General features: G+C 38.0%; 1 protein-coding gene across 1 annotated transcript in view; it reads right to left on the reverse strand.

Moving 5' to 3' along the window:
* rxrab (retinoid x receptor, alpha b) overlaps nucleotides 1-16,958 on the reverse strand; it is a 75,144-nt gene that overhangs the window by 2,325 nt on the left and 55,861 nt on the right. The window contains exons 6-10 of the mRNA XM_084414147.1: nucleotides 16,202-16,365; nucleotides 8,207-8,336; nucleotides 7,357-7,489; nucleotides 4,688-4,779; nucleotides 1,324-1,429 (exon numbers count right to left, since the gene is read on the reverse strand). Coding sequence (XP_084270273.1) covers nucleotides 1,324-1,429; nucleotides 4,688-4,779; nucleotides 7,357-7,489; nucleotides 8,207-8,336; nucleotides 16,202-16,365 — 625 coding nt within the window. The remainder of the gene's footprint in view (nucleotides 1-1,323; nucleotides 1,430-4,687; nucleotides 4,780-7,356; nucleotides 7,490-8,206; nucleotides 8,337-16,201; nucleotides 16,366-16,958) is intronic.

Genomic DNA, 16,958 nt, shown 5'->3' on the forward strand with positions numbered 1-16,958 from the left:
AGAAGGTAGTCGCCCCAAAGCTCAGGAACAGTCTATCTTTGAACATTAGGGCCTCTCTATCACTGGATGCTTTTACATCCAGTTTAAAGTCTTATTTTTACTCTAGCATTCGAGTGATGCTGTTATGTATATACATTGTGATTGATTTTGATACTTGATTTTTATCTCCATTTCTGTCTTTTTTTCCTGCTCCTTTTCTCTCTTAAATTCTGATTTATATTTTCATTGTATTGTAAAGCACTTTGGATCAACAACGGTTGTATTAAACTTGTGTTCTATAAATAAAACTTGACTTAACTATCAATGGAGGGACAAGTAAGCTCGCAGATTTCATCAAAAAGATCTTCATTTGTGTTTCCGAAGATGAATGGAAGTCTTATGGGTTTGGAATGACATGAGGGTGAGTAATTAATGACAGAATTTTCATTTTTGGGTGAACCTTTAAGCTGTTTTCTTAAAACGTTAAGTTAAGGTAAATCATTCATTTAAATTTTTTGGGGGGGTCAGTGTTTTTATTTAATTTTTTATTCACCAAGGACACATTAAATTGATCAAATGTGACTGTAAAGACATGTATGATGTAACAAAAGATAAATGCTATTCTTTTAAACTTTCTGTTCATCAAAAAATCCTGAATGTATCATGTTTACCCCCCAAAAATTAATCAGCACAACTGTTTTCAATGCTGATAATAATAATAAATATTATCACATAATCAGCATAATAGAATGATTGGTAACACTTTACTTAAATCCTTTATGTATAATGCATTATAAAAGTATTTATAATTATGCTTTGTAATGCACCTTATAATACATTTTTATGATCTCATGAATAATTGTAACTACTGTTATGCCTTTAGAAAGTATAATGCATTAAAAGACATGACAAACAACCAATTTCAGATGTAACCACGAATCTTCAAATATTATAATCCATTTATGGTAAATAATGGTAAACCGTTATTTTAAATTGTAGCAATATTTTGCAATATTAATGTTTTTATTGAATAAATAAATGCAGCCTTAAACCATGACAAAATCTTACCGCTCAAAAACTTCTTAACAGTATTGTAAAATATATATTTTTCAAATATAAAATAAGCAAAATTGACTTTTACTCTAAGTAAAATTGGTTGTGAAAATGAAATGAACATGCACATGAAAAATATATCATGCTCACTCTGAATCTTTAGGTTTAGGGGTAGGGTTAGTGTAAGGGGATAGAATAGTTTGTACAGTATAAAAACCATTACGTCTGTGGAGAGTCCCCTGTGTGTGCGTGCATGCATGCATGTGTGTGTGTGTGTGTGTGTGTGTGTACCTCCCAGGCTGATCGGGGTATTTGTGTTTACAGTAGGCCTCTAGAGAAGCATACACTCTTTCCCTTAATGCCTCCACCTCTGATGGATTAGACAGTCCTTTTGAATCTAAGAATTAATAAAAACACAAAATCCACAATTTATTGTGAACTACCTAAGATAAAGTCATATTTACACACAGCTTACATAAGAAATGGCATGTAAGGATAAACCTTGCCTGATACACAGCAAAACAAATAAAGTCATGTTAAAGGCTATTTAGTTCACTTAAAAATGAAAATTCTGTCATCATTTACTCACCCTCAAGTTGTTTCAAACCTGTATGAATTTCTATCTTCTGCTGAACACAAAAGAATATATTTTGAAGAATGTCGGTAACCAAACAGTTGATGGACCCCATTGACTTCCATAGTATTTGTTTTTCCTATTATGGAAGTCAATGGGGTCCATTCAACTGTCTGGTTACCGACATTCTTCAAAATATCTACTTATGTGTTCAGCAATAAAAAAGAAATTCATACAGGTTTGAAACAACTTGAGGGTGAGTAAATGATGACAGAATTTTCATTTTTAAGTGAACTATTCCTTCAACGTGTCATTTTATTAGATGCTACACTACTGTTCAAAAGTGTGGGGTCAGTGATTTTTTTAAAAGAAATTAATACTTTTATTGAGCAAGGATGTGTTAAATTGATTAACAGTTACAGTAAAGACATGTATAGTGTAACAAAATATTTCCATTTCAAATAAATGCTGTTCTGGAGTAACACTGAAGACTGGAGTAATGATGCTGAAAAATCTTTCAAAAATCTTACAAAATCTTACCAACCCCAGCATTTTGAATGGCAGTGTATATTTGTGTGTATCTTGTCTTGTGGGTGATGGGTAATGGTAGTTTAATCAAATAAATTTAGGCTGTAGATTTCAGCTATTTCAGAAGCAGCAACCCTCTTTCCACATAGCATGAATGTACTTTGTCACGACATTAGAAACAAAGTGCATCACCTTCTAAGAACGTTCTTCACATACTGTACATATAAAGAGAGGATGCTGAGCATACTATTTTTGGCAAAGCCCTCAGCGTAGGATACCATATCCCACAATGCAATGTGCTTGAATTGACCTTTTGTCAGAGGCGCCTGCAGGATTTCAGAGGAGATTTATTTATTTATTTATTTATTTATTTTTGCAAACACCAACACTAAAAAGTTCAATATATGCTGATGTTAAAAATTCAACTCTGAGAGAAGTGATCATTTTATATAGTAAAAGTAAGAGTATAGGCGCTTTTCCACTGTTGGGCCAAACCATTCTCGTTGCTTAACCATTCCATTCTGTGCCGATCCGGCTCAGTACGGACATGGTTTCATTTTCCACTGTGGGCTTGTGAGTAATAAAGTCCGAACTGAGTGATATAAAGTCGCAATTGTGAGTTATAAAGTCAGGATTGAGTGATATAAAGTCGCAATTGTGAATTATAAAGTCAGAATTGCGAGATATAAACCTGTAATATTGTCTTTTTTTTCTTCAGAATTGGACTTTATAACTCGCAATTGTGAGTTTATATCTCACAATTATGAGAATTGAAGTCAGAATTGCGAGATATTGTCACGGTTATGGACTTTTATTTTGAAATTTCCATTCTATTCTGTTTTTTTCCCCTCCATTCTGTCACCTGATGGAGTTTGGGTTCCTTGCCACTGCCGCCTCTTGCACGCTTTGTTGGGGACACTAATTATTCTTAATATTTTTGATCTGCCTGTTTTGACCACATTGTATTATGCATGCCAGACAAGTAGTTGGCAGTGTCAGTTCTCTTTGTAGAGAAAGTTTTGCGTTTGCGTTCTCAGGCCACCAAAACGCCGTTGTCGAGTAAATGAACAGCCAGAATGCATAAAGTTTTCTGTTTTCAATGAACACAGTGTTGTGTAAACAGACCCTAAATTTAAAAAATGAATGATTTTTACAACGGAAATGAATCAACACTGAACTTACTTAAACTGGACAATGACTTTCTTCTAGATCTGCTGTACAGCAAAAACAATCTTTGTTGCATTATTTGTTATCACTGTAAACCTGCTTTGAAACAATCTGTACTGTAAAAAAGTGCTATATAAATAAAGGTGACTTGACTTGGTTCCTTAAGTTCATGTTTTCCTGCTCTGTTTAGTTTCGGTTATGTCCCAGTTTATTCCTGTGATTAATTCTAATCAGCTGTATCTTATTTAGTTCCTGATTATCCCCTGCATATATAGCCTGGTAATACCAAACTCTGCTACTTCGCTTTGCTTCGTAGACAGAGTCTGGCATGGCATAATTGAAAAGCGTTTTTTTCTCGCGGGGAGGCGCTTGTCTGAAGTTTAAAATCATTGGTTCCCGTAAGCCAATCACATAACGTTTGGTTATGGCGTGTGTTATGCGCATGCTCAGCCGCATCTAACTTCCACTGTAAACACATGTAGTATGATGCGAAAACAAAACCATCGAGCGAAATACCGGAGTGAACATGGCTGTGAACGACTTTTGCAGATTATGTGAAGTAAATCTACGCATCCACGGTACAATCAGTGTCTACGTCGCGCGGTCACGGCTCTCAGCCCGCCCTCTGTTCGTTGATTGGCCGGCTGTTTTCAGGCCGGAGGAAAACGGAAAGCTATTACGCTGTCTCAGACTGAGTACAGAAGCGAAATGAAATTGAGCGGAAGTAAGAAGTCTGACGTAGTCAGGCTAGAAACAAGCTTCCACAGAAACATGTTTCGGTGTAAATGTCCGCTAATTCACATGACACAGTAGTTGAATTCTTTCAAAAAGTAGCTTTTGTTTGAGTTGTTGTTTAGGGGAATATCCATTTCATTCAATGCTGACAAAGAACCAATTGAAAAGAATGATTAATTCACAAAATTATTGTCATAGATTGTTTAGTCAACAGAAATACGGGACACGCGTAAAAAATATTCGCAGTGAAGACGTTTCTTAGGTCAGTCAGAGTGCTCACGGTACACTAAGTGCGTACATCCATACAGCTGCAGGTGCCACCATTAAAATGGTCAAAAGTGATCTCTTTCTTGACTCATTATTTGACTGGACTGTCAATATTTAAGACATTTTTACACACCAAAATGACCATTTTTATTGTTTGAAGATGAACACAGAGGACACGTGGGAACAATGTTGCAGTACATAGTATAGACTGCTAGCTATAAGCCTGCTATACTGAGGTTTACAGTCACAGGAATCTCATTTACCCTTTCTGGCTTTATTTCAGTCCCTTTTAAATAGCAAGATAGCTTAATCAGACAAACACACAGCACTCTTATGCAAGTGCGTTTTAAAATGCCACTTCAGTTTAAGTATACATTACTGTACCTGGATTGAACAGAACAATCGCCCGCAGGCATCCAAGTTCAGTCTTGTCCATTTGCATGTCTCTCATCTTTGACACAAGCTCTGTCAGCACTCTGAAAAAAAAAAAGTGAAAAAATCTTTACGCTCACAGGCAACTCCATCAATCTAAATTATAGCAAGTTCATTTTTCTCCAACATACCCTTAAAAATGCCGGTAAATGTTCTGTAACATATTAAACAGGCTCAGTGAGTCATCGCTCCGCTTTATATTTAGTTTTCATATTTCCTTGAAAATCATTATGTCTTATAAGACACATTCATCTCGACTGCAGACAGACCGGGCAGCATATATTTCATTAGTGAGGACACCAGCATATCTCACGCAGCCAGTGAAACATTATCACAGCGCTACATAAAAATGCCATACGGCTTAATGTAAAAACGGCATCAATCAAGAGTAAGATGTGCAGGACACTTTCATGATGCAGCGTCTAATATCATTATAGGGGCTATTTTCAAAAATTCATGCGTGCATGACTTACGGCTGTCACAAATCTTCCACAGGGTGTACTATCAGGACACAGAAAGGTTTCTTAGTAGATCGCAAGACCCTACTCTCTATAAACTGAACACAGACACTGAATTTAAAACGATAGTTCACCCAAAATGGAAATTCGGTCATCATAATTAGGGGCTTTTGCACCGGGTATATAGGAACTCAGTTATAGGAACAAGCCCCATTTACTCACCCTCAGATTGTTAACAACATGTGTTACTTTCTCTTTTTGTGGAACACAAACTATTTAGGAGAATGTTGTAGCTGCTCTTTCCCATTTAATTTAAGTGAATGGGGACTGTAGCAACCATGCTCCAAAATAAAAAAAAGTACCCGAAAGTATCATAAAAGTATCACAAATGTAATTCAACTATGTTCCACGTCTTATAAAGCCCTATGATAGTTTTGTGTGTGGAAAATGTGATTTGAGATTTGAGGTTTCAGTGAATAACAACTTTGGTCTGTCCTTCACACAAAACTATCATAAGGCTTCAGACGATTTGGTACAGTGCAACATTTTCATTGGCCTTGGTTCTGAAAGTATATTTCCCATTTATTTTTCCTATAGGGATTTTTAAAAAGTCTTTGTTAAAGAGTTCAAATGCATGAACTAAACCAACCAGCTATGAAGAGAATAACAACATTACAAACTTTGATTCGAAGAGACGGATGAAATGGAATCGAAGTGACTCAAGTGTCCGGTCCACGGGCCCACTTGTGGTGCCGACACTGAAAATATGCATATATAGGAGCCCCTAAGGGGACGGAAAAATATGGAGTGGGAGGAAAACATTTATTTCAATGTTTTTTTCTTGCAAACGTATTGACACTTTGCATTCACTCGCAAAAGCACTGAACTGACTTTTACGCCATTCACAGTGCTTCATGGAAATCAGTGGCTTCTTTTGGTGTGATTTGCTTGTTTCGATTCTTTGATTGGTCGAGATTTCTCTGCAGAATCATGAGAATCGTTTCCTGACGGAGAGAACAAGACGTTCTGTCCCTCCTGCCACAACGATGAGTGAATGCACGCTGCTACTTATGCGGGGGAGTGGCAAGCGACTTTCACTTGCCAATTGTCATTGGCCTTTTCTGAAGTATCAGAGGTGTTTGTGGTTCCCAAGTGAAACCCTTAGTGTCGTCATTCAACACGACTTCGAAGTGACTGACCAATAGGGAATGTGGGCTTACATCAGGTATTCTGCAGTTAAACATGATAATATAAAAATAAGTTAAAATAATGCAGGTTGATGGCTTCAACAAAAGCATATAACATTGACTAACAACCTTGAAGCTCACAGTACAGCAGTGGCTAAAAGTGATTTCCGGAGGGGATATTTGTTCATAATGACCCTAAAAGTTTGATTTAACCATCGAAACATGAGGAAAATATTTTATACTTGTTTTATATTTATTTTAAATATGAGGAAAGAACAAAACACTAAACCTCATAAACGTATTTATCTGAAAAAAATATTTTGCAAAAATTGCAAACTATTGCTACATATATATCTTTTTTTACTTGGCAAAAAAAATGCATAGAAAAACGAAAAGCTCACAGGAAAAAAGCATACACTGACTATTAGTATTATTAATATTTTGTTAGTTCTCTCTTATTTTTGCATGTGTTCATAATTTCTTTGTATGACAGCATGGAAAAAAAATATGTCGGCACAATTTGGCATGTTTCATTGTGTTATCACAAATAAAACAATTGACTCCAAGCCCAAAGTACGCAATATGCTAACAAAATCGTTAATACATTTTTAATAATATTTGGATAAAGGGTAAAGATTTCAATTTTCCTAGGCCGGAAATCACTTTTGGCCACTACTGTAGATCTGACTTTATGTTTTATAAGTTATTGATAAAAATCAATTCCCATATGGAGAAAATGAATTTTTTGCTTCCGGAACCGGACTATTGCACTCTTCATAAGCCGTATACTTTTATTGGAGTTTTTAAGGTGCCATTTTTGTATTTTGTAAGCTTGACATCCCCAATCCCCATTTACTTTCGTTATATTTAAAAGAACATCTAAAATATTCTTCAGAAATTCACCTTTTGTGTTCCACTGAAGATAGAAAATCATACAAGCTCAGGCTTTTTTTTTTCTCTGAAAGCTTGGACTAACCTGTCAAAGATGGCTCCGACACCGGCAGTATGTGCGCTGTTTCTATGGACGTGAAGGCCTGTAGCTAATAATATCCCATCTTTCACAGCTATGGACCGATGTGAAAAAGAGGCAATCAGGAGTTCATTCCACCCTAGCAACAGAGGACAGGAGCACAACAGCACATTGATAAGTGAAAAAACACAAAGGTAGCAAGAAAGGGAGCAAAACATCTACTTTGTATCTGTGTGTGTGTGTGTGTGTGTGTGTGGTGGATTTGTCTGCTCTATTTGTTTACTCATATAGCGCAATATCAACTTAAGTTGTATGTTCTTAACCAAAATTGTGTTTCGTTTCAATGAGGACATTTCTATACATGTTTAAATACATTGTCACAGTTTTATATGCTACAATCCCATTTCTGAGGCTCTAAATAAAACGCACTGAACAGAAATACACTGAGAGTTTGGTTGTCCTCAGGCAACCTACAGCCTAATAAAATAATGCAACATGTGAATGGCGAGAACAATCCAGCCTCTTATTCTCCCTCACTCTGTGCAAAAGCCATCATCCTTTACAGAATAAGGACTCTAACTCCGAGATAATGAGATGGAATTCCTTCTTTAATTGATGCTATGGCCCAAGGCTGGATCAAATGTGTTTGCAAATCTATATAAATGCTTCTGGAATAGACTGTAATGTCAAAAAACCGCAAACATACTCATTTCATTTGCTGATGTTTTTTTGTTTTTTTTTTCAGCTGTAACTTCATATCTGGAAGAATAGATGTACAGCAAAAGGGTCATTTTAGGTCGATGTCTGCATGAAAAAAACAAAAAAAACGAAGGTCTGTGTTTATTTACTGACGCACCTGCTCGAAGGAGGATGACTTGATCGTCCAACGGGAGATCAGAAAAGTGAGGTATCCGCTTGGCCCACTCCACTAAGGTAAAGAGTTGCTTGTCAGCTGCTTGGCAGATGTTTGTTACAGGGTCGTTAGGCTAGAGAGAGAGAGAGAGAGAGAGAGAGAGAGAGAGAGAGAGAGAGAGAGAGAGAGAGAGAGAAAGAGAGAGACATGAACTCTATGTCAGTAGCTTTCCTGGCTACACAAAGAAAAATCTAAATGAGTTCTCAGTTGTTTCTCCTAGAAAGCAATGGAGACTTTTATTTGGTGTCCTGATTCTCTGCTTTTCTCCTGGGGAAAAGACCCTGGTGAACTCCAAGCTTCAGAAAAGACAATGTCATTATCTCAAACTGACAAGATTCCAGGATCTGCAAATGACAGTCAGTCTCAATATGAACTCAAACATTTCTTATCAAATTGGACTAAATTAGACCAATTTATTTCAGTGATGTTATCCACATTAATTGTATAGCAATTGTATTAATTTTATAAAATATGTTTTAATTTGTCCTATGGAATTTTAGGAGAAACATCTGAAGGAAAAACAAGTTAGTCTTTGTAGTTTTTCATTAAAATGTAACAACTTGCTCCAACTCCAAAACAACTTTCCTTTTTGGCCAATGTCATCAAAACCATATTATGTATAAATATATATATATATATATATATATATATATATGGTTTTGATGACATTGGCCAAAAAGGATATAATATAATATATAAAATATCCTGTTTCACTTAGAGATTGGAGTTACAGTATGAAAGTAAAATGGGTTGCAAATGTCATTTCATTTTTTATGTGTTACATGTTCTGTTTGTTTGGACTTTTATGTTGTATTTCTAGCTTCCTGTCTCTAATTTTGTAGTCCATTTGTTTCACTTATTCCCCTTGTTTGTTGCCATAACGATTTATTTTCCACACCTGTTCCTTGTCAAGCCCTCCCTTGTTACCCTGTTTATTTATCCCCCAGTGTTTCCTTTGTTCAGTGTCTGGTGAACAATGTCTAGTCAATTGTGGATGTTCCGCATGCGTTGTTTCGGATCTTGTTTTACCTGCCTTGCCCATGTCTGAATTTATTGTTTTGTATTTACTCTGGATTTACTAATGTTATTTTATTAATAAACAAATGTTGTTGTTGCAACTGGATCCAAGAGGTCTTTTCTGAAGCACACCGCGTGACACTGAGATTTAAAAGACCAACTTCTGAGATACCATTTTCCACTGTGTGAGGATGGGGAAGATATTGTATGGGTTAACATATTATCAAAGCACTTTATACTTTATACTACAGAATCTTAGAATGATTTGTGATGCTGAGGGCTGGAGTAATGATGCTGAAAATTCAGCTTTGCCATCACAGGAATAAACTACATTTAAAAAATATATTCAAAAGGTAAACAGTTATTTTAAAGGTGTTGTATGTAAGTTTTTGACTGTACTAAAGCATACAAATACAATAATATGTCTGTTTTTGTTTTGGTCTGTGCGATATCGCACGTTGCCAACTCGCCCAATAGTATTCTGCTACCACAGGTTGCCAGATGGTGAAAAACACAGCATATTGCAGCCATGGAAGCTAGCGAACTAACTGGGTCAGAGATCGCAGATTCTACCTGACCTAAAAAGCCTCAGCACCCATCTAAAAATCTCTATGAATGGGAGCATATTAAAACGCAATATCAACTCATCATAAATCAATAAATCAACTCATCAGTTTACAGTGTGTATATCTCCTCAATCTGGCAACCCGATTGAGTCGAGTCTGAGCAGTAGGGGGCGGGGGAAAAACTCTCTCCAATATGTTGAATTTGTACTACAGTACCCATTTCAACCGCTAGCTGTCAATCTCACATACTGTACCTTTAAATTATAATAATATTTCACAATATTACTATTTTACTGTATTTTTGATCAAGTAAATGCAGTCTTGGTGTTTCAGGGTTCTGTCACTTCTGTCTAGTTTATTCTTGGTTTTGTGACAGCCCTGACGCTGCAGTATTGTCTTGTCATTTGCCTTGTTCAAATACCCACACTTGTGGTCTTGGCCACTTGAGAGCGCATGCACGCAACAGGAAGTAATTGCGCAAGACTGTCCCATGTCTTAAAAATGCCAAAGTGCAGTGCCCTTAATGCACACTAAACCCACACTATCTTGAATACCGCTTCGGTGCATTATTCGAGGCTAAGCGTATCCCATCATGCATTATGTTCGGGAACTCATGTGCCCCAAAATCGCAAGACATCGAGGAAAACATTCCACTGTAAATTAAATTAATTAGATACATATAATTGGGTAGAATAAAACATAAAGTGTTACACATTTTTATTGGTGCAAAGATGAGTATGGTATGTGTAGGCCTATTTTGCACAACATTTGCAACTGTTTTTATCACTTAATTAGAAGCACCACAATTTTAAATTTGTGTCTTCTGTTAGTTACATAGCGACTACTGAACAGACATGTAGAAGTTTATGCAAAGTATTGAAAATATAATAAATAAAAGCTCTGTAAACACTTGCATTTTTTTCAAGACTATAAGTGTGTTCCATCGAGTAATCAAAAGTTCTACATACACTTGTAGTCTTTAACGCCTACTTGAACACTTGGGCCAAATAGAGGAAATACGTCATGCAAGTAGACAAGTGGTCAAGTGCAAAGACCGCAAGTGTGGGTATTTGGACAGGGCATTTGTGTGGGCATGCGGTTTCGAGTGTGCTCGAGCCGTGCACTCTCATCTGTGTGCCTTGTTTCATGTGCGGGGCGTGGTGTTTGGATCCTAGCACTTCGGTCTAGTTTGGTTTTGGTTCTGTGTTGGGATTCGGACATTCATCCTCTGCATGTTTGTATTCTGTTGTGAGCGCACAGGATGAACATTCGCTCGTTCTCGTGCTCTCTGTCTTGTCGTGTGAGCATGCTCGTTCTGTTTGAGCACATGGCTTGTGATTAAGTTTGCTGGCCATGTGCTTATGTTTTTGTCATGTTTGGTGTGAGCACATGGCTTCTCATATGTGTTTTTTTGTGCCATGTCCTCTCCTGTTTATTGTCTTGACCCCGCCCATCTTGTTACCTGATTATTGGTTTATTTGCCCTACCTGTCCTCCCTTGTTACCTGCCTTGTTTGCTTCCTATTTATTCTCCTTGTGTTTTCAGTCCTGTGCCAGTTTGTTGTCTTTCATTCCTTGTTTCTTGATCCCTGAAGCCATGTTGTGTCCTGCTACCAAGTCTTGTTCTGCCAAGTAGGGATGGGCAAATGAAGCCTCATGAAGCACTGAGGCTTTCCCCTGATTGTTCCGGGCAAAGATTTGAAGCATCAAGAGTGTCGAAAACAGCGCCATCTTGTGGCAGGTCAAATTTATAGCTTCCCTAAACCTGAGTGCGCAGCGCCGTTGTTTCATCCATTAAGCACAAATAAAAGCCTCACAATGCTAAATATTCAGTTTTTTGATGATATAATTCACATATTAAAGCAAATTAATGCAAAGTGAAGCATTCACGTGACTTGAAAGAAAGTGAGGCATATCCAAGAATACGACGTTTTTCGTTGATCATGTGTTTCTCTGAAAACAATACGCGCTCTGGCATGGAGCTTCATGAGAAATTGCTCTGCGTTCTCGATATGCGCTTTGAAGCTTCAGTTTCATATGTAACATCACTACTGCCAAGTCAAGCTGACCAGTCCTGTCCTCTGAAATAGCTTTTGAGTGTTATTGACTTCACTGTGTGACATGTTACTTGCCTTATCTGCATTCTGCAAAGATATCACCCAGAGAAACTCAACTGTCAAACTCGGCGATGTGAGTGGAAAATGAGCAGATATCTTGTGGGAAGTCTTGTGGAAATCATTCCTATCATTTTCCCAGATGGAATATTTTTATTCCCTGTTTAACTTTTGCTCTCTAAAAGCCTTTCTTTCTGCTTGAATAACCCAAGCTCTCCAGCCCAGAATCAATCAGAATAAGCACTCATGAACCAACAGCCTGGCATGTTAGAGCACTCTGTGCATGTTCTGCTGTTGTCATGGAGCAAATTCTGTCCCTGTAGGATCACAAAATCACATCATCACTGAAGCATCATCATTATCTACCCAGAGCGAAAAGCTCTTCCATTTTAGTGGTTAACATACCCTTGTGGAAAAGAAATACTCTTTAGCATTCTTTTACAAAGAGTACTGAAAATAATTCACTTTAAAAGAATATAGCCAACTTGTTTGAAACTAATGTATGTTTTAGACACTTAACTGCTTGTTAAAGCTACACTGTGTAAGTTTTTAAGTTGATTCTTAGCAAAAAACACTTTGTTCTATCAAAAGTATATGTGCTCATTCATGTGTAATTAGTATTCTCGTAAGCGTAAAATCTGCCATTTATAATACATACGAGCGAGTCGCTCGAATGGCGGCAGCCATGTTGTGCCTCCATCTTGAAAATACATTAGCCAAAGAGGGACATACCTGGAAATTCAAGCTTCGCCTTTCGCGTTTTACACTCAGTGACACGAATGCGAGGGGGAGATTACTCGCGACTACTGGCAGATTTGAAAGATTGCTGAAGATGGAGGATCACGCCTATTTTCGAGGACATGTAGCAGAGTCGCCAAGGAAGCGAAAGAGAGAATTAAAATGTCAATGCGACAGGCAAATCAGCAAGACCAAAGTCAATATTGGAGTAACTTTTCCCAGATGGAAAGAGCTTATGAGGAGCAAAGATTTTAAAACGGACACCGAAGTTGCCTGCTTTCTTCTCGACGGGTAATTCAGCCCAGAGCCATAGAGAGAAAGAGTTGCGACACTCTTTGATGTCGCCGCTATGGCTGTCACGTGGTTCATGTAAGCCCCAATAGTTCCAAAACATACGCTGGCTGTCATGTTCTTCTATGGGACAGACAGCAGCGATTGCATTATTGAACGGTAATTATAAAATAAAACACACCCCAAGTACTTTTTCCGCTGTTATTGCATTTTGTTAATGTCAGTTTTGCATTTGGAGACAAGTTTTAGGCTATATTTTTGGAGGGAAAAGCTAGTGTTCATGTTCGCATGGGTAGTAGCACTGGCTTTAGCGGCTCTAACTTAACTTTTCCATATCATTCATCTGATGATGGACGTCTCATGATATTTATTTTAGCACAACTGGGCTGTATTAGGCTATTGATTCCCGTGATTTTGCTTATAAATTTTGATCCAGCCATTAGCCTACCTTCGTGATCACGCAAAGAGGTCTGCCGTGGCGGTCCGTTCAGAGTTCGCTTAAGCTAGCTCACTTCTTCTGATGAAAGTGGCCACCCCAGGACCACAACGTGAAACATTATCATGTTAAGACTAAGCATATTATTTTAATATTAAGCCATACACATTATCAAAACTATAACAGATTAAAAACGAATTTAAGCATTGATGATACAAATGAAGGTTTTCAAATAAACTATTTTTATTAAACAATGACAGACAACAAAAATGTGTGCTTGTGTGAACAAGAAAAGCAAAAATCAGGGGCAGGTGATCCATGAAACAGACAGGACTGGTGATGGCCATAACAATCCTAGAGGTCCAGCATTGTTCTCACAAGCCACCTCACTCAAGACAATAAAACATAATGAAAAGTTAGTAAATCCCAAAAAATTAAATAAAATAAAAGTTGCTATAAAGGTGGCAGCGATTCATTACCGAACTCTTAACTGACGAAGTCGCGCTAGCTAACTAGCTATGTTAGCAGGCAGTGCTTGAAAATTGGTTGAAACAACTAACATAAAATATAAATAATTACGCTGTGCATGTACAAATGAAGACCAGTATAAGCATCGCAAAGGGCCTCTGATACAAAATAGACAGTTGACAATTCAAAAGAGGTCGATATTTCAACAACTTAACTCTGGAACAACTCGACGCGCAGCAATGTAAGTGAATGGGGTCCAACGCCAAAATGACAGTGTTTGGAACTATTCCGCTCTTCATATCCCGGAAGTAGGCGGTTAAAAGCGCCGCCATTATTTACAACGGAGGTCTATGGGAGTGTCGCAACTCTTTCTCTCTATGGCTCTGATTCAGCCTATTTGTGTAAATTCAAAGTTTTATAGTTGCTTGTCTAACCATAGCATGGTTGTGCATAACGCCAGAACGACCTCTAGTATAACTTGCGTTACTTTTCCTCGCGTCAATGGTGAAAAAGTATTGTTTACCTTGTAACATAAATCTGTGCTGCGACGGCCACCGTAGGAGTTAAAACACCCTCGGATTTGAAAGGAACAGAAACTAATATTCACTGGGTAGTCATATACAATTTCACCACTAGATGGGGAAAAATATCACACAGTGTAGCTTTAACTGTAATATAAATCTATATTAAATGCAATAACTTTAAAGAGTTTTTTTTTTTTTTTTTTTACCCACTTAAGTATAGGATTTCGTACATGTACATGTAGTGAGCCTACATTCTGACGTACAACCCAGAAGCGCTGAGCTATTACACTACATGAACTCACATCAGAGGCCCACACTTTTTTTTTTAGCACAAAAAGAATTCTCGTCGCTTGATAAACTCAGTAGTTAGTCGCTAACTTTTCTGGGATGGCAGATATCGATTACCTAGCAGCCTATGAAGGAGAGAGCCAGCTCTCAGATTTCATCAAAAATATCTTAATTTGTGTTCCGAAGATGAACGAAAGTCTTACGGGGTTGGAACAACATGAGGGTGAGTAATTACTGACAGAATTTTTCATTTTTGGGTGAACTAACCCTTTAAAGCATACTGCCAAGTGTACTGACAAGCATTTAAATGGATAGTTCTCCCAAATAAGTTGTTCCAAACTTGGATGAATTCTTCAGCTGACCACAGAATAAGATTTTGAAGAATGTGGATAACCAAACAGTTGATGGTAGCCATAGTATTTTTTTCCCTACTATGGAAGTCAATGGCTACCATTTGGAGCAACTTGTTGGTGAGCAAATGATGACAGAATATATATAATATTACTGTTCTCTTTTTAAAATTATGAAAATTATGAAAGTGTACTCTCACTTAAGTGGCCTTTTATTTAATTAATATTATATCTGCAAGTACAGGTTTTTTATATATATACTTTTAAGATTTGAAGTACATTACAAGTGCACATCCCGTACAATTAGGCTCACTTCTTTTTTCATAAGTGTATTCATGATTGCTCAGTTCATATCACCACCATACTCAAATATCATAACAATAAGATATACATCTTGCTTAAAAGTCTCCTATTCTATGCGGCTTTCATTTAAGATCATCACGTCTTAACAGTTTTCCAATCAACCCAAGAGGAACCCAAATTCATTAGAGCCCTATTCATGTGAGAGGACCTTCCCCAAGGCTCAAGGACGAACACACAGACAGCCATTAAAAACAACCGACTGTGGGGGAAACAAACACTCTGAAAATTCAAAGTAGGGAAGACAAAGCATATGCCTCTTTTTGCCTGACCTCTACCTGATTTAGAGCTTACAGCTGCACAAAACAGAGGACAAATGCGCACAAAGCATAAATATACACAGCGCTAGCCTCGGTGTGTCAAACTGACATGGTTAATGGCTGAAGCTCTTATCTAGTGACATGACAATGTGCTTCTTCTGCAGTATGTCCGCTCTCTCGAGGGGTCTGTGCAGAGGCCTTCAAAGCCAAAGAGCATTGCTATGTAGCCGAATCCATCCGCTGGGAGTGGGATCGTAAAAATAGCCCTTCTTATTCACAAACAGAAATCTGCATCTGCATCTGACTCTTTCTTGGATCTGCAAAACTCTTAAAACTGTCTTTTCGTATATCTGCAGGCAGGCTGGAACCTTACTTTAGTCTTGACATTCAGAAAATGATCGAGCCCGGCCGGATCACTGAGGAGCAATTGTGAAGTGTAACTCTGAAATGGCACATTTCAGACGAGCCAAATGTTCTCCATAAGTTGAATGTCACTGAGTGTGATTTAGAGGGAGAGATTGGCTTACAGAGTTGGCAGGCGGACTCAGGTTGGCCTCCACGTAGGTCTCCGTCTTTGGTTCCACTGCCAGTTCGGCATCCAGAATCTTCTCCACGGGCATGTCCTCGTTGGCACAGCTGCCGAATTCAGCCTCGCTCCGCTCCTTCGCCCGCTGCCGCTCCTCCTGAACGGCTGCACACGTGCACATACAAAATTAGAATGGCTTGCATGTGCGACATGTACGGTTACATACACAAACAAAACAGTGACCTTGCGCACAATAACACGCAGCTGCTTTTGGTTTGCTAGTAATCTACACATTTCCACAAAAACAGCTCAGGCTGTTTTTCATCGAGCTGCAAATGCATCCAGCCCATTATTCATCAACTTCAGAGGCTAAAAGTTGAGGAGGTCATTCTACGTATGGAGTGACTTTATATATTCTGCTTTTTAAAATATGTATATTTTATTTGGGTACGATCCAGTGCAAACATGATTCTGTGCTCCTATTCAGTCTATGGACAAAGTCATGGGCCATAAAACCGTCCTTCTAAAACTTTCGGTCAAACGATTAGTTATGCAGATTGACAAAGTAGTGGTGTGTGTGTGCCACATTTGGGCAAGCATCTGCGTGTTGTGTACACAGCGCACACGTTTGTTTGGCCTGGTTTAGAGGGGGAGCCAGGTCTAAACCACACAGTCGGTCTACTGTGGTCTGGACCTGGTGGAAATGAGCCCCGTCTGCCTCGCCATCAGGCTGTGGAACATTTCAGCTTTCCCTTCTG

This window comes from Rutilus rutilus (assembly GCF_951802725.1).
Source record: "Rutilus rutilus genome assembly, chromosome: 7".
Taxonomy (NCBI): domain Eukaryota; kingdom Metazoa; phylum Chordata; class Actinopteri; order Cypriniformes; family Leuciscidae; genus Rutilus; species Rutilus rutilus.